The sequence below is a fragment of the Rhipicephalus microplus genome, chromosome 5, assembly GCF_043290135.1.
Source record: "Rhipicephalus microplus isolate Deutch F79 chromosome 5, USDA_Rmic, whole genome shotgun sequence".
NCBI lineage: Eukaryota > Metazoa > Arthropoda > Arachnida > Ixodida > Ixodidae > Rhipicephalus > Rhipicephalus microplus.
The window spans coordinates 218,709,525-218,735,979 of record NC_134704.1 but is presented as its reverse complement, the minus strand read 5'-3'; the positions used below and the strand labels follow the sequence as shown (position 1 = coordinate 218,735,979).

At 45.8% G+C, this 26,455-nt stretch overlaps 1 protein-coding gene across 9 annotated transcripts in view; it reads right to left on the bottom strand.

The window, feature by feature from the left end:
* LOC119173519 (uncharacterized) overlaps nucleotides 1-26,455 on the bottom strand; it is a 264,826-nt gene that overhangs the window by 217,991 nt on the left and 20,380 nt on the right. For all 9 annotated transcript variants that reach the window (XM_075896500.1, XM_075896503.1, XM_075896507.1 and 6 more), the window contains exon 2: nucleotides 7,949-8,078. In XM_075896500.1, the coding sequence (XP_075752615.1) occupies nucleotides 7,949-8,078 (130 nt within the window). The remainder of the gene's footprint in view (nucleotides 1-7,948; nucleotides 8,079-26,455) is intronic.

Below are 26,455 nucleotides of genomic sequence, written 5' to 3'. Positions count from 1 at the left end.
ATTCATGTCTGTGGCGATGAGGTATGCGCGTAAGGTGAACGATATAAGGTGGAAGACAGAGATAACTGTAATAAAATTTGTGGAATAATGATAGCGTGGCAATACGACGACGAAGACAGAGATTAGATAAACCGGATTCCGCTTTCAGTGACGATACGCTAGCTCAGTAATAATAAGTGGAATGGATGAATCTAGCAGCACGGTTTTGGACAGCTTCCAGGGCAGATGCGAGGTAGGACTGGTGTGGGCTCCAGATAGCGCATGTGTATTCCAGTTTCGGTCTGATGAGTGATTTGTAGGCTAGTAGTTTTACGTGCGTGGGGGCATGACGAAGATTGCGTTTCAGGAATCCCAGTGTTTTATTGGCAGATGCGACGATATTTGTAATATGAGTGCGCCAAGATAGGTCATTGCATAAGGTCACCCCTAAATATTCAAACGAGTTAATGGCTTCGATGCGAACTCCAGAAATTGAATACGGAAAAGAAAGGGGAGCAGAACGTCGAGAGAAGGTTACAGATTTACATTTACTAGGATTTAGAGTCATTAGCCATTGCTGGCACCAGTCTATGACGTGGTTAAGATCAGTCTGTAAAGCATGTTGGTCGAGAGGGTTATTTATAGTTGAATAAATGACGCAGTCGTCTGCAAACATTCTGATGTTAGCTGAAACTGTCGAAGGCAAATCATTATTATAAATTAAGAATAGAAGGGGTCCAAGGACGAATGCTTGAGGCACGCCTGAGGTTACTGGGAGCAGGCAAGATGTCGTGCTATTTATAGGAACAGTTTGAGAGCGCTTTCTCAGAAAAGCCTTTACCCAGTCGAGAATATTGGGATCTATGTTTAACTGACCAAGTTTTAGTATTAATCTTTTATGGGCTATTTTGTCAAATGCTTCAGCATGATCTAAAAAGATGGCGTCAGTCTGAACGTTGAGGTGAAGGTTAGTGTGTAAATCGTGAAGGAAGATGGCTAGTTGGATTTCGCATGATAGACCTCTGCGGAAACCATGCTGTAAGGGTGAAAGAACGGGAACGAGTCTAGATGATTCATGATGTGAAAGTATATGACGTGTTCCATGATCTTGCAAGGTACACTGGTTAATGAAATGGGTTGGTAGTTAAGTGGTGAGTTTTTGTTACTGGCTTTGTAGATTGGAAGGACGTTGCCCACTTTCCAATCCTCGAGTAAAGTGGCAGTGGCAAGAAACTGCGAAAATAACAAACATAGATAGGCAGCGGAGATACATTTAGTATTTTTAAGAAACTTTGACGTGGTTTCATCAATGCCCGCAGACGAGGAGAGTTTGATGTTTTCAATCCGAAAAGCTATACCACAAACAGAGAGAACAACCGGTGGCATTTTCGATTGAATGAGGTCGGAGAGAACTAAATAAGAAAAAGACCTATCATTCTCTATGGTATAAAAAAATGAAAAACTGCGATTAAATTTATGAGAACACTCAGAATCGGACAGAACTTCATCCAGCTCATTCGTAAGGCTTACTGTGAGCACCGTGAGGGTTAATTATTTCCCAAAACTTCTTAGGATTATTTTCTAATAGTTTGGGAGGTTCAACATGAAAAAAGAGATATTTAGCGGTTCGAGTTTCTTTCAAATAGGAATGTTCAGCTGCATAGTATTTTTCCCACGCGTGCGCACTGTTTTACGAGTTTAGCTGCAGAATAAAGCCGCTTCTTTTTGTTTTCTCATCTTTGGGCGATCTTGTGAACCATGGTTTTTGAGAGTTAGAGTGGAAAGTGACTTTAGGTATGTACTTATATACAAGTTCATTTATTTTAGCTTTGTAGACGGTCCAGTTTTCCTCAATGCTTTGGCTTTGAAAGTCCACTTCAAACAGAGGATAAAACTTGATTGCGTGATAGTTAGCTTTATCATAAAGGCGAATGGTCTTTACAAATGTGTGGCGTGGAACTGACGCAAACTGAAATATGGCTTGGATAACCTTATGGTCACTAATTTCTTTGAGGTAAGTAATGGATGATAAGCATTCGGGACTGTTTGTTAGTATTAAATCCGAAGTGTTTGCTGATTCCTGCGTGGTGCGTGTTGGTTCAGAGACCAATTGTGTAAGATTGAAATTCAGGCAAACGTCAATGAATTTGATTGCTTCGGAGTTGTTTATAGTGGAGACTTGATTACACCAGTCAACACTTAGGTAGTTAAAGTCGCCGAAAAGTACGACACTGGCTTTACTGTGTGTTGTAAGAAGCTGGCTTAGCATATCATTCAGTTTCTCTGGAAAGTATGGGCTGTTTCGTGGTGGTTTGTAACATACGCCGAGTAAGACCGTTTTTGGTCTAACCCGACATAAAAGCCATAATATTTCTACGTCAGTCCCGACATTATTAATGGAGCATGAAAGCTTCCGACTAGCAGCAATGAGCACGCCTCCCCCTCGGGAGCCCTCGCGGTCTTTCCGAAAAATATTGAAATTTGGCAAGTCAGTTAGAAGTTCGACGTCGTTGACATCATTAGACAGCCAGGTCTCTGTGAGTACCAGCAGGTTACTAGCGGAAGATGATACAAGATTTGATATGGCCTCTCTTTTCGGTAAAAAGCTGCATATGTTTGTGAAAATGATAGAAAAGAAGAGATCATTTGAAGGGGTGGTTTTTTGCGTGACAGTGTGTTTTCTGTTTACGAGGCGATTGCTAGATAGTGAATTCTTTTACCATTTGGGAAGATGAGTCAAAAATGTAACAGTGCGGCCCGATGTGTAGCGTTTTGTACCGAAGAGAAAAGGGAGCTGCTTTAGATTTAGCAAACGCAAGGTGTTTTCGCGCAGTACGGACTGCAGCAGAAAAATCCTCTCTCACGCTGTATTCTGTGCCCTTGAATTTGCGGCCACAGGAAAGGATTGCGGTTTTAGTCTTGTAAAAGGTAAACTTAACTATTATAGGACATCAGTTTTCGCTGAATTTACCTAGACGGTGTGCACGGTCGATTTCCTTTGGGTCTACACTAGCGCCTAATTGATTGGGACAGATGTCAATAATTAATTGCTCCGACTGGGCGAAGCTTTCTTTTGTGATTGTTTCAGGAATACCATATAATTAGGTTATTTCGGGGCGAATGATTTTCCGCTTCATCTAGACGGGCTTCAATATCGCCAACTAAGCCAGCTGTTTGCGTACAGTCAGCCCTCAAGCTATCAATGTCGGTCTTGATTGACAGGAGGCTTTGGTAGTGGCTTTCCAAGTCAGTTAGGCGCTGGCTTACATTGCTTATCGCTTGTTCGGTAGATAATAGCTGATCTTTGAGGTTCTTTACCTCCAAGATTAGTTGAGACTGCCCGGTGGTTAGTTTTTGCAATTCAGACAATACGGCAGGTGTATCAGGACCAGGATTAGACTTGATATTTCCAGCAAGTAACAGTAAACATCGAATTGCGTGAGCGATTTCAACAGCAACAGCAAGACAACACCGTGGGCTCGGTAGCTGAACTAAAAATTAATTGCTCGTTCGTTTAGTAAATAGGGAGTATTGATTACACACCTGTGCGGCAAAGATGAAAGGATTAGTGGTCATCATTGTGGCACAGCCACCAAGCCCAAGAAATGTTGAGCGCGGGTGGCGTTCTTTTATAGGTGACTGAACGATGAGTGTTGATGACGATGGCACCTCCCAAGCAGGGCCGAGGGATGGATGCCCAACAGACAGCGCCGCCGGGAGCCAAACGCAGAGGAGCGGAATTCGGTGTCGCGTCCAGTGCGCAGTTGCGGACTCGTAGTGCGGGTCAGGCATGCATTTCCAAGAGATGACAAGACGATACAGGTGATTACGGGAGCGATCACCTGTGCGGCGAAGACGAAAGGATTAGTGGTCATCATTGTGGCACAGCCACCAAGCCCACCTGACTGGCGCTTCGAGTGACATCAAGAAAAGCACCGTCGTAAACTTTCCTTGCTGGCCAAATGATGACTTAGGGTGCGACATGACTGCCGACAACGCCGTACGGTGCCTCAGTGAATTCTGTGATTTATCAGTGAGCGATTTCATTGGTGCGTATGATGACGCAGCTCTTTGACTTCATTGATGCTGAGATGATGGCTTCCGTGGCTAGCACTGCAGAAGTGTACCATGCGGTTACGAACATGCGGACGCCTTCGCTGCCGCCACTAACCAACTTTTGAAGCGCTTCAAAGCTTGCATCCGCATTTCGTGTCAATCAACGCTGTTGTGGCCGAAGGAGCTGCATTCGCTTATTTGAAAAGCTTCAGTGATATTGAGGATGACTAAAACTTGACGGCACACAAGAAGCATAAGAAGTTTACAGGCTATTTTAATGCGAAAGAGAGTACGGCAACTTGTAGTTCACACCTTGTCCTTCCATTATACTGTGGGCGAATCGTTATGCTAGTACTTGTAATGATTTCCATGACCTTAAATGCTTTAATTCAGGCCTTCAATATGCACATTTTGTATTTTGAATCATAGATATATCAAACTATTTCACAGTCCCCTTCAACTTCGATACATCTGGGATCGACTGTAGAAGCAACACAGTGGCTCAAATGAAAAGCCCTCTACGACAGTGTAAGCATTAAGCAGCAACTGTGCCAAATTTTAACTTGACATTTGGACATTTGTGGGGGAGCTTTCACCTCCTGTAAAGTCGTTCGTGCCCTGTGATGCACCTGTGTCGTGCAGATAAAGCCGCATTAATGGTTAAAAGCTGTTGAGTGGTGGTGGAACAGTATCATCATCATCATGGTTAGCATCGTAGCACAAGCAGTGCTGTGGCAGCGAGGCCTGGCAGGCGCATTGGAAAAAGGAGAGAGTCTCTTTTTTTAGCGTTTGGCATGGATGGTCATCTCCTGCAGGGGACCACGAGATGCAGCGACTGTGGGTCGTGTCCCTTCGGGCGAGTCCGTCTTCAGCAACGCCCCCTTCGCATTACCTTGTGTTCGTGATTATATTCATATAGAAGAGTGGAATATTGTTAAGATTGTTTTAGCATGACAGTTACACTTTTTTGTTCTGCTCGTAACAATCGTCCCCGTAACAATATCGTCACTTCCAAGAATGTTGAATACAGTCAAACACACATATTGAACCCACATATATCGCATTTTTGAGTATATTGAGTTATCACCTTGAAATTCCTTTGTAAAAGCATAGAAATTCCCACATTTATATCTAATGGCATTTTTAACCGCCCTCGAATCTACCAAACGCTGCGTGAGCTGGAAAGTGCGCTTTGGCACTCTCCGCGCCACGCATTCTCCGCGGCAGTGCAATTCCGCGCACGAGTTGGATGCTCTTTGGTACTTGCAGCGCCCAGCAACCTTTACGCAGCACCACGCCTCCACCAAAACCTGAAACACTCGAAAAAAAGGTAAGGACGAAAGAGGTCCGACTGCATGGTCTCCAACTTACAGTATGGCTTTTTTTTTTTTTCCTTCTCGTTTCTCTGTCTCTCATGCTTTTCCCGCGTACCCGTCGGCTCGGGGAGCAGGAATGAAGAAGCTTACGTTCTCCTCCTTTCGTCTTTTATTGTTTGTTCCTGTTTTGCAAGTTTTCATCAGCAAATCACAACTCACACCTTTTGCTCTTGCCCTTGCAGGTGGCCATCAATTTGCGGGCGCTTTGTTGGCGAAGTCCACTTTCATTGTTGCCTTGTCACATACCACCGCATGTGCAGCGTTTCTATTTTGCGTGCGTGGTGTGCAAAGCTGCAGCGAACTACTCGAATCGTCGACTTCTCGTGATGTATGGCCAGCGTCAAGAAGCGCAAAACCCTTGACTTTGTGACAATATTGAAGGTTATTCAGCGTGTTGAGGCGGCCGAGAAATGTTCCACCATCGAGAATAACTTTAGGATACCACGGAGCACTCAGAGTACCTTGCTGAAGAACAAGGCAGATATCAAGGCAAAGGTGGCAATGCAATGAACGTCAGAGCCTGTCGTGTGCGCTGCCCAGTGGAATGTAGAGAAGGTATTCTATGCCTGGTGTGTAGAAGTGCGCGCGAAGAACGTCGTGGTGGACGGCCCGATGCTGATGGTCAAGATCAAATGGTTTGCCGCTGCACTCAGTGAAGACAACTTCGCCGACAACACCGGGCGGCTTCACAATTTAAGCAGTGCTACAACATGAAGGAGTGGCCGGAAATCTCCGCAACGTTTTCTCCCACAGATCTTGAATGCAGACGAGACCAGTCTCTTTTGGTAAATGTTGCCGAGCAAGACTCGACGTCCCCGGTAGCACGTGTCAGGAGGGCAAAATGAGTAAAGTTCGTGTAAACGTGTCACTGGCAGTCAACATGAATAAGTCTCGGAAGCTCCAGCCCATTGTGATTGAGAAAGCAAGAGCACGGCACAATTTCCAGAACTGTAAGCAATTCCCCGTCCACTACACTTCAAACAAAAAGGCGTGGATGACACTTCAGCTGTTTACAGAATGCCCACAAGCGTAGGACGTTGAGCTGGGCAAGTCGGGGCATTGCTCTTGCCTTCTTGTGGACGAATACTCGGTCTATAACACCACCTGCAAGCTCAAATACATAAAGCTGAAGTTTCTGCCAGCCAACCCGAGGGTGAAGGTGCAAGTGCTTGACCAGATCATCACCAAGTCTTTCAAGATGGGCTACAGGAGGCAATTCCTTGATAGGCTGCTGGTCAACCTCCGTATGGGCATTGAGCTGAAGGTTGACCTTCTTAGTGCTATACAAATGATGACGGGTGCCTGGTGAGACGTCAAGATGGCCACAGTGGTCAACTGCTTTTGCAAGGCAGACTCGGAGACGGCAGATCTTGCGGAAACCGGTGAAGACGACGACGAGTGCATAGACGACGCGTTTTGAGAGTTGTTTCGCTTCTCAGCAGCAGTTCAACACGAGGTGACTGTGGACGACTTCGTGGCCGACAGCTCGTGTCCAGGCTGACAGCTCAGTGGTGGCAGTGTTCCGCGTCATTCGCCATTGTATCCGGACTTAGAGGGAACTTGGCTGTCGCATCTGGACAGCCTTCATAAGATTGAGACTTGCGTTTTCAACTTCATTTCGATAACGAACAAGCAGGCCAAGAGCAGCGATTTTTTTTTACGCAAATAAAACATTCTATTGCGGCGTGTGTGCGGAATCAGTTGTCATTCTTGAATACACCTATTGTAGGTAATGGTCCACTACACGTAAGCTCTCAGGGCCCTTACTTTTTTTATATCGAATTTTTCATATAATAAACTGATTCGCAATCCCATTCAAGTTCTATATACTCATGTTCGACTGTAAATGCACACAATGTTTGGCTAGCGTTCAACTATCTCTGCTGTGCCCGATGTTCTGAGAGCATGGCGCCTTTTTTTAAGGGAGACCGCACACATTTATATGTATAGGTCAGTCATTAAAATGCTCTTTCAACTTGAGTAATTTTTGCAGCCCTGAAATGTGGCAGCAGCATTTTCCAATAAACCAGGTGAAACAATGGCATGGATAGTTCCTCAAAGCATCACAGTCACACTCTGCAATCCTCAATAATATTGGCAGAGCAAAAACATTGCAAGAAGAGATTCATGAAATGACATCCTTCAGTGCAATAATTACAGTATACTCTCATGAAACAAAACATGAAGGGACCAGAAAAATGTATTCTGTTTAGGCAGTCGTTCTGTTTGAGAGACCTCCGTTTACTGAGAGTCTACTGTGCTTAGTTTCTTTGCCTAAAAGAAGTGTTACATCCAAATTTTACTCTGCAAAAGCTTAAACAAGTCTACAGCCACTAAATGCAGAATTCCAGCCCCTTATAGGTCCACAACTTTGTGGAATCACATTTCAATATGCCAAGTACATACCATGTCTAGCCATGTCTAGTATGGCAATTTTTTCTGCAAGGGTCGAACGTAGCAGCGTCCGGTATACCCCGAAATATGCTACCTCAAATCAATCAACCCCTCATGCTACAAGGTGCACTCCAACAACTCACTGTCGAAGCCCATAAAGTAGAGCCAGCGGAGGCGCTTTGTGTGCCGCGGGCTCTCCACGTGAGAGTCAAACTGGTCAGGCTCCTCAATCTCGATGTTGCACAGGCTGCAGCCATACACCCTCTTATCAACCTGCATAAAAAAAAATTGACAGACTTTAGTACTTGCATCAAGTCAGTATTTCACAAATAAAAAAAAAAAACAACTTACGATCGAAGAAGCAGACATCTCCTAACACTAGCACGACAAGTGCTATTTGTGAGTTCCCCATCCCAAAAAAAAGGTGCTTAAGTGGATACTTCACAAAAACAGTTAAAGATGATGGAAGCATCGAAAGTAAACTCAGACGACAAATATACAGTTTATGCTGCTGCACACCGGTGCAACTGTTGCTGTGGATCGAAGGCTGCACATCAACAAGCGTCGCTTTTCATCCCCCCACTGCTTCTGTTTCTTTCTTTTCGCCTTCCAGAAAGGCCCGCGAGCTGTTCACAAATCAGATGTTTTGCCTCATCTGAGTAAATGCAATGAGTAGCTTCTCACTGTTTGGCAGAACCTGCTTGTCAAGGCCTTAATCCTGTGACACTAGAGACCTTTGCTGTGCTGTAGTCAATATTGCCACGTTCTTGTTTCTCAAGTTTTGTATCGCCCCAAAACATTACACAATTCTCACCGCAAACCGCGCCTGCAGTTTTCGAGAAGCTTCAGGACTGTAGTAGATCATAATAGTAAATCATAGTAGTTCGATAAGATCACGCCCAATTTGCGAACTGTACAGATTATTCTAGAACCTACGCCACCGCCAGCGATATCGCTAGAACATTCGATGACAAGAGTATATATCCCGACGCACTTCGCCGCTTGCCAGTAGTTGATCGACAGCCGACGCTCCATTCGCCGCTATCAGTCCAAGACTGCTACTGTAGTCCGACTTTCCGTTTACTGGGCACAGGTTCGCCCAAATAAACAATTTATTATTCGACTCGCAGTGTGCTCCATTCGTCCACGTCTCGACCCCGTGACATCTGGTGGAGGTGCTTTTTCTTCCACGTACCAGACGCCTCCGTCAAGCTGTGAACCCAGCCCACGCCGTGAAGACACTGACGCCAGCAACGAGTAGAGAGTTAGCCGCAGGAAAAAAGGTCTGCCACCATAGTACGGGCTTTCACTGGACAAGGCTCAGAAAACCAAGATGTTGACGTCGACCACGGCCACCATGTCAGCGCCTGTTCCACCTGCACCACTCCTGCTCCGGCAACCCAAAGAGCCGCCAACTTTCCGCGGTTCACCGTTGGCAGACCCGGAAAGCTGGATCGAAAGGTTCGACCACGTCGCCGCCTTCAATGACTGGACAGACAAAGACAAGCTACGGCATGTGTATTTCGCCTTAGAAGATGCTGCTCGGACCTGGTTCGAGAATCGAGAGCGAAGCCCTACAACGTGGGACGTCTTTCACGCCAGGTTCCTCCCCACTTTCGCAAGTGTGGTCCGCAAGGAGAAAGCTGCAGCTCTCCTCGAAACCCGCATGCAGATGCCAAATGAAAATGCGGCGCTTTTCACGGAAGATATGATTAAACTCTTCCGCCACGCTGACTCCGACATGTCCAAAGAGAAGAAGGTCCGTCTGCTCATGCGAGGAGTAAAGCAGGAACTCTTCGCCGGGCCGATCAGAAACCCGCCAAAGACGCTCGCCGAATTCATTTCAGAAGCATCTACGACAGAGAAGACGCTCGAGATGCGCTCGTGGCAATATAACCGTAGCTTCTCGTCTACAACCAATGCCGGCATTGAAGCGCTAAGAACCACTGGCTTGCGTGAGACATTCGAGCGATTGTGCAAGAAGAGCCGCGAAAATTACTTCCTTCAGCGCAGCCTCACGTGGAATCCATCGCGGACGTCGTACGCCAGGAGATCTAGCAATCGCTGGGCGTTCCCCATCCTCAAGAGCCCCAGCTGCAAGTCATGAGCTATGCTGCTGCAGCCCGCCGCGACGCCCCTCCTCCATGCGCACGCCAGAACGCCACCCCATTGCACTTCCATCGCCAGAAACCGCCTCCGCCACCGCCCCCACCGACGTCCTACCGATCGCCAGCGGGCCAGCGCAGTGCGCCGAGGAAAACCGACGTTTGGCGTGCACCTGACAACCGCCCGCTCTGCTACCACTGTGGCGAGGCCGGGCACACGTACCGCCGTTGCCAGTATCGACAGATGGGACTGCGTGGCTTCGTCGTCAATGCACCACGTCTGCAGCCAGGGGAACGGCCACGTGACATCGCCGACTACCTGACAGGTTCGCCGTCGCCCAGCCGCCACGTCACCGCACCACCAGTAGTACTCTGGCCCAACGCGGGGTCGGTTTCCAAGCACGTATCCGGGAAACTAAGGGCAGCAAGATGGAGGTGTGGTTGCTGTGCGACGAACTACCGAAGATCCTCCGATGAGGACGCCGCTGCGACGAAGCTTTCCGAACACAACGCCAACCAGGCAAAGTCCTGACGGCGAAACCTCCCATACCGAAGGTAACCTGACGATGCAACATCGAAGCAGCGAACAAGCCGACGCAGCCGTGACACGACGCCACGCCCTAACTGTAACGCGAGACAGCGAACTAGCGACCTCGACGTTCTTATCGATGGCCACAGTGTGACCGCTCTCGTCGATACTGGCGCCGTCTATTTCCGTCATCAGTGGGCCGTTCGCCGCAAAATTGAAGAAAGTTAGGACAGCTTGGGAAGGCCCCGAAATCTGCACAGCCGGAGGTCATCTCGTAACACCTGCAGGAATCTGCACAGCGAGAGTCACCATTAACGGCCTTATCTATCCTGCAGACTTCGTAGTCCTACAGTGTTGCTCGAGAGATGTCGTCCTTGGCATGGACTTCTTATGCCGCCATCACCGCAACTGTCGAGGGGCGCGGCCGGCGCGCTCTCTACCTAAGTCACCTGACTTGGAAGGCGTCGTTGAAGGCAGGACTTGGAAGGCGTCGTTGAAGGCAGTCAGCATCTGTTGGTCACCCGCAATATTTGCGTCGCAAGAGGAATTGCAGAGCTGAGGGGATGCAAAGCAACGGTTATGCTCACAAATTTCAGCAATAAATACAAACACATGAACAAAGGAACGACGGTCGCATACATAGAAGAAATCGTTAAAGCCAGCAGTGCTTTTGCCCTCGCCGATTCTGCGGAACCTGCTCAGAGAAACCAAGCCCCTCCCTCCCTCAGCTTTCGCCGTCAATCCCAGCCTTCCGAACCATAAGCAAGACCAGCTCCGAGACAGAAATACACACTGACGCAAGCAACGTAGGTCTCGGCGCCATTCTTGTGCAGACGGCCGACGGACTTGAAAGGGTTATTAGTTACGCCAGCTGATCACTATCCAAAGCAGAAGTCAATTATTCCACAACAGAAAAGGAGTGCCTCGCCATCATCTGGGTTACGTCGAAATTTCCCCCCTGCCTCTACAGCAGGCCCTTCAAAGTTGTGAGCAACCACCACGCCTTGTGTTGGCTAGCCACTTTGAAGGACCCTTCAGGTCGCCTCGCACGATGGAGCCTGAGACTTCAAGCATATCACATTACCGATGTTTACAAGTCCGGCAAGAAACACTTCGATGCCGACTGTCTGTCTCGTGCGCCTGTCGACCACCCATTGCCCGACGACCCGGATGACGACTACTTCTTGGGAACTGCCGACGACTTCGCTGAACGACAGCGGGCCGACCCGGAACTTAAGGCCCTATAGAATACCTCGAAGGCAGGACCGCCGAAGTCCCAAAGGTATTCAAGCGCGCACTTGCGACGTTCTTCCTTCGAAACAGTCTGCTCCAAAACAAACTTTTCACCGCTTCGAGCCAAGTACCTCCTTGTGACGCCTTCAGCTCTGCGACCAGAACTCCTGCAGGCCCTGCACGATGATCCGACGACAGGACACCTCGGTGTTTCCCGCATGCTCACGAGGATACAAGAAAGGTACTACTGGCCACGTCTTACCACCGACGTCACTCGTTATGTGAGGACATGCCGGGACTGTCAGCGACGCAAGACACCGCCGACAAGGCCAGAGGGACTTCCACAGCCAATTGAACCACCTCACCGACCATTCCAGCAGATTGGTATGAACCTGCTGGGGCCGTTCGCGACGTCGGCTTTCGGAAAGAAGTGGATTGTGGTAGCTACCGACTATCTCACCCGCTACGCTAGAGACAAAAGCCCTGCCCAAAGGCAGTGCATCCGAGGAAGCTAAGTTCTTCGTCGAAAATATTGTCCTACGTCACGGCGCTCTGGAGGTCCTCTTCACCGACAGACGAACGGCATTTACTGCTGACCTAACTCAAGCGATGTTGGCATACAGCCAGACAAACCACCGCCGAACGACAGCGTACCACACACAGACCAACGGCCTCACCGAGCGGCTAAACAAGACGATCGCCGGAAGACAGCGTACCACACACAGACCAACGGCCTCACCGAGCAGCTAAACAAGAAGATCGCCGACATGCTGGCAATGTACGTCGATGTCAAACACAAGACATGGGACGCCATTCTTCTGTACGTGACCTTCGCATACAACACAGCGGTGCAAGAGACAACGCAGATATCTCCATACAAGTATGTCCACGGAAGGAGCGCGGCAACAACATCGATGCCATGTTACCCAACGTCACCGACGAAGAAAACCTCGATGTTAATGAATACCTTCAGCGCGCCGAAGAAGCACAACAACTTGGGCGCCTCCCTATCAGGAACCAACAGACGACCGACAGCCGCCGTGACAATCTTCGACGACACTTCGTGGAATACCAACACGGTGAACGTGTTTGGGTGTGGACGCCGATACGCCGACGGGGACTCAGTGAAAAGCTTCTGCGACGGTACTTCGGACCATACAGCGTAGTTCGACATCTCGGCCCACTCAATTACGAGGTTGTTCCCGACGGCATCACGAACTCTCAACGACGCCGCTCGCGACCTGAAGCTGTCCATGGCGCGCGCCTCAAGACTTTTTATTCGTATTTTATTTATTTTATTTCTTTTATTTAATACATACTGCAGACCCTTAGGTCCAAGCAGGTGGGCAGTTACAAGGGGACATGGTCGAAACAATAAGTGGCATAAATATTTTTCGGGGTGAGCGTTTCATACACTCATAGTGAACACAAGGAGCGACATAGCAATTTATTTCATAATATTGCATGTACCAGACAAGAGAGAAAAAAAACACCACAAATTCATACTTCATATGTTGTGCGATAAAAGTAAAAATATATACATGATAAATACAAAACAATTAACAATTATTTTCACCGTTCAAGCCAAGAAAGTAAAGAATACATAAGTATACAACAGCACATACAAGATGAACAAGAAAACGAAAAGAAAAAAAAACACTAATAAAAAATCGGAAACCTGAATTTTCAGGACAATACTATTTGGTGCGAAGGAGAAATAGATTCTCTGAGGATGCCTGAGTTGTTCCGTTCCAATCCGAGACCGTGCGTGGAAAATATGAGAACTTATAAGCGTTTGTCCTGCAGAAATAGGGTGTTAGAGATTTGGCGTGATGATGCCTTGTGTGTCTGGTTGATAACGATCTCAGGTAGGGTGATGGGTCAATCGCAAGTTTTTGGTTCAGAAGAAGAGAAAGAAGGTCAATTCTTATCTGTTTTCGACGTGTGCTAATAAGGGAAATGCCCTTGACCTTCGTTATTTCAGAGGGAGAGTCTCGTGAGAACTTGTTAACTCGTGAGAACTTGTTAAAAATGAACTGGACGGCTTTCCTTTGTATTCTTTCCAGGTACTTGATGTTAGTTTGAGTGTATGGGTCCCATACTGCACTCGCGTATTCTAATTTAGGTCTTATTAAAGAATAATAGGCCAGTAATTTAACATTGCTTGGGGCATTATAAAGCTCATGTTTTAGAAAGCAAAGTTTTCTGAATGCAGAGGAGGAAATAATATTTATAAGTTTATTCCACGATAAGGTAGTTGTTATTGTAACACCTAAGTATTTATAGCTATCGACTTGCCTAAGTGGCGAAGAACCAAGCTGGTAGGTAAAAGACAGTGGAGCTTTTTTACGCGTTATAGGGAGCAGTAAGGTTTTATCGGCGTTCAAAACCATGCCCCATTTTTCGCACCACTGCAATGCGTTATTTAAATTGCTATTTAACTCCACCTGATCATCAATATGAAAAATTTCTTTGAATAATACGCAGTTTGCAAATAATCGAAATTGAACACCAGGGCTTACTACACTAACAATATCATTAATATAAACCAAGAAAAGCAGGAGGCCTAGGACACTGCATTGTGGCACCCCTGAAGTGAAGGACAAACTTTCAGAACGTTCACCTCCAATGTCAATATATTGCTTCCTGTTAGTCAGGTGAGCAGAAATCCATCTGATGAAGTGTTCAGGGATGCCAAGAATCCTAAGCTTTATGATTAGTTTATTGTGTGGAACTTTGTCAAAAGCTTTGCTAAAATCAAGAAATATTACATCTACTTGGCCATTGGAATCAAGAGATGAAGCGAACGAGTGAACTACTGTTATTAGTTGGGTTATCGTTGAATACCCTTTTCGAAAGCCATGCTGATGTTCTGTTAGTGCAGCATTATTTTCTAGAAATTCACGAACACTGTTAGCTATAATATGTTCCACAAGTTTGCAGCATTGGGATGTCAGTGAAGTAGGACGATAATTTTGTATAAGTGTCCTGTCACCTTTCTTGAACACAGGAACAACCCGGGCTGTCTTCCAGTCAATAGGCAGTTGTGCAGTGATGACTGAGACACGAAACAAAATTACAAGAAAGTTTGCAAGAAGCTCAGCATATCGCTTGAGAAATATGTTAGAGATTTCGTCGGGACCAGAAGAACTCTTAGTTTTCAAGTTAAGAAGCATATTAAATGCCCCAGCATACGATACAAAACTCGTATCTAAGTGTTTGGAGAATGTGCCGTCACACGCGCATACAGTTGCACTAGAGAATACAATTTGAGAATAGTTGTTGAAGTGTTGAGCACTTATCTCACACTTATCTGTCACCGGCTTCCTGTCAACTGATGTTTGAGTAACTGGTTTCTTGCTATCTTTTATGTAGTGCCAAAACTTATCAGGCTCATTTTTTATGAAGTTAGGAAGCGATATATGAAATAATAATCTTTTGCTGCGCGAAGTGCACGAGCGAGGTCATCTTGCATCTGCCTTATTTTGTCATTCTGCACATGTTTCTTATGCGCGTTTTATGCGCATTAACGAGCTGAAACAGTGTAATTTGTAGTTGTATTAGTGCTGTATTATAATTTATTGTTTGCACTTTTTTGCATTATTGTTGTACTTTCATCTTCAGTCTTGTACTTTCATCTCTGAAAAAAGCATCGGGATGATGCCTTTTTCAGAGGGGGGCAATGCCACGTTCTTGTTTCTCAAGTTTAGTTATCGCCCCACTACATTACACAATTCTCTGCGCAAACCGCGCCTGCAGTTTTCGAGAAACTTCAGGGCTGTAGTAGATCATATTGATACGATCACGCCCTCTCCGGGAACTGTACAGATTATTCTAGAACCTACGCCACCGCCAGCGATAACGCTAGAACATTCGATGGCAAGAGTATAAATCCCGACGCACTTCGCCACTTGTCGGTAGTTGATCGACGGCCGACGCTCCGTTCGCCGCTATCAGTCCAAGACTGCTACTGTAGTCCGACTTTCCGTTTACTGGGCACAGGTTCGCCCAAATAAACAATTTATTATTCGATTCGCAGTGTGCTCCATTCGTCCACGTCACGACGCCGTGACAATATGCCATGATGTCGCTCTCTCAGACCTACTCCCAGTATCTAACCATGTCAATTCTTAGACCAATGAATGCATTATCAGCCTTCGATTGCAATGTTTATTTTTCCGACAAAAAAAGATACTGCCTAATGCTTAGTAGCATTACCATTTGTGTCTACAGGTGGAGAAGCATTATATTACGCTTGTTAACTCTGTTGCTTCAAATAACAAAATAGCATTGTCATCATTTATAATACGGTCTCTTCGAACTGTGCAATGGGACGAGACACAAAGAGATAGGCAAGACAAACAAGCGCACACTAACAACTAGGTCTATATCACTTCTATCTGTGCCAACACATCAAGATCATTAGGTTTTCTGTGCCGAAGTCTATACAATGCTCCCTCTGATGTGCGCAAACTGGCTTATCTTGCTCTAATCCGTCCTCAACTGGAGTTCGCATCCTCCATTTGGTCACCATATCAACAATACCTCATAGATAAGTTAGAATGTATACAGAACAGAGCTAGTCGATTCATAACGCGTAATCACAGCTACCCGTCCAGCGTAACACAGATTAAACATAGCCTTGCACTCGATCCACTGAAAATTCGCCGCGACATCTCACTTTTATCACTATTTCACAAACGCATCCACACCAACACGATGCCATCTGTTCACCTTAATCTAGCACATCGAACTTCGAGCAGACTACATAACACCTTTAGCTTATCACGCATGTACGGCAATACTAACGCTTTCAACCAGTCGGCTCTTCCACGAGCTATTTGTTTGTGGAATGATTTGCCAGATGATCATGCGTCAGAACAAGACCACACAAAGTTCTATCATACTCTTAAAAAATACTTATGCACCAAAAACTGCTCTATCGCATCTTCGTAATCATCAGTGTTTTTAGGACTGTTGCCGATGTTTTTGCACTATTGCTAGGTTGTAGTTACTGTCATAATAGTTATTTTTGTATTTCACCTTCACATACTGTAACTCACTTTTCTAGTATGTATTTTGCTTACATGTTCATAAGTAGAACTGCATTTTCTATTATATTCATTATTTGCCTATGTATGTGTAGATATTACGTATATGTATTTTTCTAACATATTATCTGTACCGCCCCCCTTACACAATGCCCCTCGAGGGCTCTGTAAGGTACTGTAAATAAATAAATAAATAAATATTGAAGGATGAAACCAGCCATTTTAACAGTCTCGGCTCATATGACATGCCCACCTAAGGGCTAACGAAGGAGCTGCTGAAAGCCATAAAAATAAGCCTGTGATGTAGTTATCAATGAAACGGGTTTAAAGAAGATGCGAGGCGCTAGAAAAAAACAATAAAGAAAAGATGAAAGAACACGATATGCATGAGAATGATCGTGCGCACATTAAAAAGCCCTTAGACAGAATTAGTTGCGAACACGTAGAGCAGAGATACGCACTCTCTTTCTCAGTACGAGTCATCTGCATGTGGCTGGTGCTGTTACCGACTTATCTCTGCTGTCACTGTTAAAAAGGCTGGTTCATCCTTCAACACACTCAGCTATTGGTGTGCGTTAGTTTGTCTTGCTTCTTTATTCATGTCTCTTCTCGATGCGCAGTTCAACCAGAATAAACTGTGACTAACTTGGCAAACTTTCCTTGCTGCTTAGTACAGTACACTATTTCAGTGTCCACGTGAACTATGATCTTCTTAAACAAAGAATTGAAAACCCTCGTCTAAGCCACAAGAGTCCCTGCTGTCTACCACCTCATTTTAATTGGTGCAATGGATATGGTAGAAGTGAAAGCTGTTGGTGTCAATGCCTGGCATGTGCTCGGATTACATCACACCACAACACTTAGTCAGGCAATCTGGCGCTAGCATCTATGCAGGCTCTTTCTGCGGCGCTTCTACCACCATGGGAACGATGGGAAGTACAGGCTTTGAGTGTAATGGTGATGTTTGGTGCTTTGTGCCGCAAGGGCCATATGATGGCCAAAAAGCGCCAGTTCATGGGACAAAAAATGGGGACAATGATTGTGATTAGCGGCTGTATAAGGGCCTTAAAATTACTCGCACTAGGGCGGGCAAAAACATAGAAGTAATAAAATTGTGACCATGCCGTCAAAAGTGTATGGTGTTAATGAATGACGAAAGTTTGTGATAATAAACACCATGGTGGACATGTATGGCATTAGCACAAGTGCCTCGATAGTTCACACCATTGTGTCCAAGGGCTATGAGGCAAGTGCTTTGTTAAGTGTAGCCAGCGCAGCGGAGACCTCTCTGGAGAGGTCCTGCTACGGAATGCTTGGGTATATGATATGTAATGTACGAACTTCCCTCAAAAAAGCTAACAAGGATGCATGTGTGAAACGTGGTTCCCAACCGTCGAACATTGCAGGATGAAGTGGTACCTATTGCCAGTAGGGCAAAGGAAAGTGTTGTTTTCTTAGCGTGTCTAATTCTTTACACTGGATGAGAATGTGAAGTACGGTGAGCGCTTCTCCACATCTATCACACAAAGGTGGATCGCCACCAGACAAAAGAAATAAATGTGTAGTGTATGTATGTCCTGTTCTTTACGTTGTAAGCATTACTTCTGTGTGGCATGATTTTGATACTGGCCGCCAATGACCAAGTTGCGGCTTGATGACATGCAATTTATTACTCGTGTGTGTGTCCCATGTGCTTTGCCAATAACCCCTGGGCTTTCGTTTTAGAAAAGGTTTCAAGTCGAGTGCAGGAATTGGTATCAATGTATTGGTAGCAGTTTTGTTGGCGGATCCAGCTAGCTGGTCCACCGAAACATTGCCTCGTATTTTGCGGTCTCCTGGCACCCAACAGACTACAACATGCTGCTTGGATGAGTAGACTGTGCATAAGAGCAAATAAAGCGAGACAAGGACAGGGTTTTCGTGCTTTTTAAGAGTTTTCAGAGCTTTTACTACACTTAGGGAATCTTTATATATTATTGCTTTCTGTAGTTTTATTTTTAAATGTGTTTAACTACCACAAGTATCGCAAAAGCTTCGCCGGTGAAAATGCTTGTATAAAAGTGCAGGACGCCGGCTTTCGAAAAGGATGGGCCGACGGCTGCGTACAAGACAGAAGTGTTGGTCTTTGAAGTATCTGTAAAGAAAACTCGGGACGTGTATTTATGTTGTAGTTCTATGAAGTATGTCTGAATATGTGCAATTGGTGCGTGCTTCGTAACCTCCAAGAAAGACACGTCGCAATCTATCACCTGCCACTGCCACAGTGGCAGGCATACTGCGGGAGCCATCAAATGGTGTTCAAGTGACACACCGGTTTCCAGCGCTAGGCCCCTCACATGGAGTGAGAAGGGCTGTCTCATAGAAGGTCGTTTCTCAAACACAGCAAGGCTTCACATATCATTATTGCGGAATATGAAGGATGTTCCTTGTCTGCGTTCACTTTGAGATAATACTTAAAAGACATGTAACATCTCTGTAGGTGGAGCGACCATTCGTTCGATTCCACGTATGGGCTTTCCACGGGGCTAGTGCGGAAAGCACCGGTAGAGAGACGGATGCCTAGATAATGTACAGGGTCAAGCATTTTATGGGCAGTAGGTGTCGCGGACTGATATGCTATTGCCCCATAGTCTAGGCCAGTACATATGAGGCTTGTATACAAATTGATCAGACAATTCTTGTCACTTTCCCACGTAGTGCGCGACAACACTTTTAAAACATTCATGGCTTTTATGCACTTGTTTTTTAGATACTTGATGTGTGGTATGAAGGTTAGCTTGGCATCCAAGATTAGGCCTAAGAATTTGTGTTCAGAATTAACAGAAAGACGATGCCCATGCAGTTGAATATCGGGTTCCGTATGAATGCCTCTCTTTCTGGAGAACAAGCGACACGTGCTTTTCTGTGCATTCAGTTGGAATCTGTTTTCTTCTGCCTAATTGGATACTTTATTCAAATAAAGCTGAACCTGCCACTGACACGTGGCCAGATTACAAGATTTGAACCCAAGCTGGATGTCGTCAACATATGTACAATAAAACATATTGCGATGAATGGACAAGCGCAAAGAATGCAATTTAATAATAAAGTGTGTGCAACTAAGTACACCACCATGCGGCACAGCTATTTCTTGGACAAATGTTTGGGAAAGAACGCTGCCTACTCGAACGCGGAATGTCCGGTTTGACCAGTATCTTTCGATTATAGTAAACATTCTGCCACGCACGCCAAGGTGGGACAGGTCTCCTAATATCCCAAAGTGCCATGTTGTATCATATGCTTTTTCAATGTCAAGGAACACAGAAAGGAAGTATTGCTTGTGGACACAAGCATCTCTGATCTGTGCCTCAATTCGAACAAGGTGGTCGGTGGTGGACCTACCCTCTTGAAACCCTAATTGAAATGGGTTGAGTAAATTGTTTGTTTCAAGAAAATGTACAAGTAAACAGTTTATCATTTTTTTGAAGACTTTGCACAAGAAGCTTATAAGTGCAATAGGCCTACAACTCAAAACTGAAGAAGGGTCCTTGCCCTCTTTCAAAATGGGAATAATAATAACTTCTTTCCAAGAAGTAGAAATAGTGCCATAAAACCTGATAGCATCGTACAAACAAAGTAAGGATTTTGTGTTTCGATTGGTAGGTTTTTTAACATTTTGTAAACCACACGGTCAGAACCTGGGCCAGAATTACTGCAGAAGTTTAGAGATGTTTGGAGCTCAGCTAAGCTGAAAGCTTGGTTGTACGCCTCGTATCTAGTACATTTGTGTTCGAGTTTCTGCTTTTCTATTCTTGTTCTGTATTTTTGGAAAGCGTCAGTATAGCTTGACAAGCTGGACACCCACTCAAAGTATGCGCCAAGGAAGTTCGTCTGATCTTCCAAGCTGTCACCACGTGTGTTTACAAGTGGGAGAGAGTGTACTTGTCTTCCTGCTACCCTACTAACCATGTTCCAGACTTCAGCCTTCCGTGTATACGAGTTGTTCTCTGTTAAAAACTAGAGCCAACTTTCCCTTCTGGCCTGCCGGCGCATTCTCCTGCCTTGAGATTTTATTTTCTTAAAGCTGTCAAGGTTTCCCGCTGTCGGTGAGTTCCGCAGCAACCTCCATGCCCTGTTCTGCTCCTTTCGCGCATTTCGACATTCAATGTTCCACCATGGCACGCGTCGCTTGCCGGGCAGTCCAGATGTTTGCAGGACGCACTTGGCTGCTGCATTAGTAAGAAAAGCTGTGAAGTACTGCACAGCTTCATCTATGCCTAACCCGCATATGTCAGTCCAACTTTAGTGAGTAATGTTATGAAACTGTTCCCAGTCGGCTTTGTTTACCAGCTATTTGGGAACAAGTGGAGGACATTCATATAATGTTGGTGTACTCAAAACTAAAGAAAAATGGTCACTTCCATATAGATTATTTATTGCTTTCCATTGGAGTCCCGTACAAGCGAAAGAGATGCAATACTGAGGTCTATGGAGGAGTAAGTTTTGTTGGCAAGGTTATATTATGTTGCCTCTTTCCTATTCAACAGACAAGCACCTGATGAAAAGAGGAACTGTTCAATGAGACGACCTTGTGGATCACAGCGAGAATCACCGCACAGACCGCCATGTGTGTTCAGGTCCCCAAGGACCAGATAAGGTTCAGGTAGTTCGTCTGTTAAACACTGGAATTCACGTTTTTCAATACTTTTCAATACGGTGGTGCAGAGGTATGTATAAAGAGCAGACGGTGACAAGTTTGTTTAGAATAACTGCTCTGACAGTCACCGCCTCGAGGAAAGTTTGAAAAGATAATTGTGTACATGCTATCCCTTGACTAACTGTAACCGCTAAACCAACGGATGATGGCATGGCATCAGCTCTATTCTTCCGGAAGATTACGTAGTTACGTAAAAAGTTTGTGTTTGTTCGTTTTAAGTGTGTCTCTTGTACACACAGCACTCTTGGATTGTGTTTATAGAGGAGTTCTTGCAAGTCATTGAGGTTTTGAAGAAGGCCTCGGATGTTCTACTGTAATATTTCTGTCTGCATCTAAAGAAGAGATGCTGCTGTGTGTACATAGAGCATCCTGTGTTGGAGTGAACTTGTTATTCAGGTGGCAAGACGGTCGCCCGGCCCCGTTATCGGCTTTTTATTTTTCTTGGCGCGCTCCAAGGAGCCCCGCCGCTCTTTCGGCACCAAGGATACCGTCGAATCCATTGCCTCCTCGGAGACACCGCACATGCAAGCTGGTGGTTCGAATTTTAGGCCTCGCCTGGTGAGGTGAAGCCTTGAGACCAGAGCACTCTGCAGTCTCCGGTCTCGATTTGCTAGGAGGCGGAGTAGACTGAACTACTGCCGCCTTAGGGGCAGGCGCCACAGCCGACGGCTCGCTGTGCGCTGGCCGAAGGAGTGGCAAGGGCTGGTGCAACGTTGCCCCCTGACGCGCCGCATCAGCATATGTGAGGCCATAAAATGACGACACTCTTCTTCTTGCTTCTTTGAATGTGATGTTTTCTTCAATTTTCAATGTGACGATCTTTTTCTTTTTTCCAAAATGAACAAGACCGTGAGTATGCGGCATGATTTTTCGCCACAGCTCACACAGTGTGGCAGTTGTTTGCAGTTGTCAGAATTGTGGCCCAAAACTCCACATTGCGCACAAGTTTGGTGACCACGACAACTTTGTGAGCTGTGGCCATACCTCTGGCATTTAAAACAACGACGTGGGTTAGGTATGTATGGTCTGACCGAAGTCTTCGTGTACCCAGTTTGAATAGTTTCTGGCAGATTACTGGAGGCGAACGTGAGTGTAAGGTGTTTTGTTGGTGTTTGCTTGTTATCTCTTCTGATGTTAATCCTCTGTACATTGGTCACATTCTGACTTCCAACCCTCCAGAAGTTATGCTTCGGTCAAGCAGAGCAAATCAGCATCAGATACCACTCCACGGGTTGTGTTCATAGATCTGTGTGGTGTTACAGTGATCGGAGTGTCACCAAAAGTTGAAAGATTCTGTAGCTTTAAAACTGTTCTTTTTCTCGAACTTCAAGGAGGAGGTCTCCGCTGGCCATTTTGGTAACTTTGTACCCGGCCCCAAGAGTTTCTGTGAGACACCTCGCTACTACCAAGGGGGATGCAGTTCTGGCTTGCTTGCCACTTATCTCACTATGTATAACATGAAAATGGGGAAAGTTTTCATTTGATCGATTGAAAAAGCCAAAGTTTTCGGTGCATACGCGCTTTAAGGCGGTATGATCACTTAACAGGAGAAAAGCTCTATGCATGCCTGTTAAATTTTCTTCAGAAGCGTTGGCGGCCACCCACCACGAAGCTCAACGAGGGGACACTACAAGTTTGCGGATGCTAAAACCTGCAGAAGCCAGCCGTAAAACGCTACTATAACCCAATGCTCCTAGACCAAGGTAGGCTATTTGCATAAGGTTAACCCTAGCCGTCGGGAAGTTTGGAAGTAAACGAAAGATAGTAGAAGACAAGACAGATAATAAGTGAGAGATAAAGAAAGGGAGAGAGAGATAGGAAAAGGCGACTGCTGATTCCCCCTGGGTGGGTCAGCCCGGGGGTGCCGTTTACGTGAAGCCGGGGCCAAAGGAGTGTGTTGCCTCAGCCGTGGGGGGGGGGGGGGGGGGGGAGGGTCCTTTAAGGTTCAATCAGGCTTTGAGAGTGAAACCAGTGGCGTAAAGTGCCACAGGCGCAACTTGGCAGAGGGCACAGAGCCGAGTCCGCTGAACATGCCATTGGGGACTTCCCGAGAACCCAAACGGTGTGCTGGGGCCCCGCGCCCTGTAGAAAGATTGCCCCAACTGGTTCAAAACGAGTGAGGGCATGCCACAAAGCTGTTTCAACCCTCCCTTCCTCAGCTTCTTATCCCCTGGTACCACTAGTGAGGCTAGAGCCTCTTTTGACTAGTTAAATGGTGCTCCTTTCGTTCAACAAACGAAACAAAATCTTTTGGGAGCCTATAGTTTTTCGGAACCTGTTGCTGATAAGAACAAGAAGCCCGTGGCTCCTTCCTGTATACAAGCCCATAAAAAGCAATAAAATAGATAGGTTGGTGTAAGCCTGTTTCCACATGAACATGACATTTAATATGAACGTACGTATTGTAGGTAGCAGACACAAGCTTTCTTCTAGAGTTCTAACCTCTTTATATTGGTGATCCGGCAAATGTTTGTATGTGTGTGCATGTATATACATATGCAAACGTAACAATATTTGTGCAGTAGGAGGTGTAACCTCCCTAACCTGCTTCTAGCTTCGCCAAGAACTGATCTCCTGAAATGTTCATTTTTTTTTTTAGTTTGGCACACAGAATCTTCGTTCGTCTACACGAACATAGGCCTAGTGATAATAGGAAAGGGAAAGCGCCGACCACGGTCTCGTAGTTCGAGAGTTGTGATCGAAAAGCTCTTTCTTTACTAAACACCAAACATGTCAGCCTCCAAGCTTATACGGCAAACTTTCATGGGCAGATGTCAGGACGAAAGGATAAAAATAAGTATGGGCCTCCCTTCAAGGCTTTATTCTTATCCTTTTGAAATGACAAACAAAGACTGTTTTCTCATCAAACTGCGTCGCCCCTTATCGTTTTTCTGTGTATAGGTACTTTCCCCAAGACATTTTCCTCGACCAGAGGGAGGTGACTTGTGTGAAGTCAATGACACTCACTAAATTAACATTTGTGTCCGCAGACACAGTCGCCCTCTCGCAAATGCTACTCTTCGGCTCATCGCTCCTTCTAAGCTAGTTTCATCAGCCATTCGTTGTGATATGGGTAAAACAGTAAATGTGAAATTACAACCTGCTCATCTGCATGCGTGGTGCTCTAATTGTGGCACACAGCACCACCGAAAACATTAGTCAGGCTTTTGAAACTCTTGTTGTTTCTAGATGCCAGTGCACATGAACTGGTGCTGAAACGAGGCTGCTTGGAGGGGTAAACTGGGAGAAAAAGCGCGCGCGGGCTACTGGCTACCCGTCAGAGCAAGGTACGGCGAAGCAAGGTGGCGTCATGTGACCTTAATGTCGTAACAAGTCGACTGCTGCGCCCGTATCTGCAGTGGTGGGCCTCGTGCAGAAAAGCACTAAACAGATAGAGGAAGTAGAGCGGCAATGGCAAATTATTCAATGGCAAATTATTCTATGATGAATTCATTTATGTCATTATTGCTATGCACTGAGCTTTAACGAGCAAAAAATATCACAGTATATCCACAGAGTGAATGATGATCAGTGGGGCGAAGCGTCCGTCAGTCCGTCCATCCTTGCGTCCATCCATCCATCTGTGTATCCATGCGTCCGTCCGTCCGAGTGTGCGTCGTTCATCCATCCACGCGTCTGTCCGTCTGCTTGTCTGTCCATGCGTCTAATTAATGAACACACCAAGTAACATTATCTCGCATTTTTTTTCATTGCGATCATCTCTCTCCTTCCTCTGTGGCACACACCTGTCTATCTCCTGTTGGGTATGTGATGATGATGATGTGTGGGTTTTTATGATGCAAGGGCCATTCTTGGCCAAAGAGCGCCATGAACATTGATAAATGAAGAGCAGTGGTTTGTCATTGATGCAATATTAACAAGATGTGAATAATGGTGATATTACACGGCTGTAAAGGGGCCTACAATTCCATGCCCTAAGGTGGGTTAAAACTCGAGAGTAATAAAATCATAGAGGCGACGTGAAACGTGTGAAGGTGGAATAAGCAACAATGTTGGTGGTCAGGGGCGCCGCCACCACGACTTCTACAGAATTCAAGCTACGAGTCACCGTGGAACATGGGATGAAGACTATGTAAATCTTTTAAAAACATGAAGAGTGATCGGGCATTAAAAAGTGCATCCCTACCAATGAGCATCACAGAATGTAGTGGAAGCTGCTGTCGGTAGGGCAGTAAGACGTGCTTTTTTCTTAAAGCGTCTAAATAACTACATTGAAGTAGGATGTGGAGAACTGGAGGTGGATCTCCACACCTCTCACAGATGTGTTGGTCACCGCCAGACAAAAGGTATGAATGTGTAGAGTGTGTGTGTGTCCTATCTGTAGCCATGTGCGTGTTACTTGTGTGTAACGTGATCTGGGTACTGGTGGCCAATTTCCAAGTATCAGTTTGACAACATGTAGTTTGTTTGCAGTTTGCCTATCCCATATGCGCTGCCAGCACGCCCTGAGCTCACGTCGTAGAAAGCGTTTCATGTCAAGAGCAGAGACGGCCGTGGATCTACTGGCGGGAGCGTGGTCGTCCACAGACGCAGCTAGCTGGTCTGCCACCACTTTTCCAGCAATCGTGCCCTGGCACCCAGCACACAACGACATGTTGTTTTAGGGCATAGACCGTGCATAAAAGACAGTAAAGTGTCACAGACCAAATTTTATATTTTTTTAGTGTTTTCAAAGCTCTTCGATGCTCAGCGAATCTGTGTATACAACCGCAAGTTGTATAGTTTTAATTCCTTAATATGCCTGACAGCCACAGATACCATATGGGCTTCTGCGGTGAAAATACTTGTTTGGGGGTGCAGCACACCAGGGTTCGAAAAAGATGGGCCAACGGCTACGTGGGACACACCAGTGTGGGACGCATCTGTAAAGAATTCTGGGCATGTGTACTTGTATTGAAGTTCGAGAAAGTGCATGCAGATACGTGTAGTAGGTGCCTGTTTAGAGAGGTCTCTCTGTATGCAAAAACGTCACGTAGTATCGTAGGCCTTCTCCATATCGTGAAACACAAAGAAAG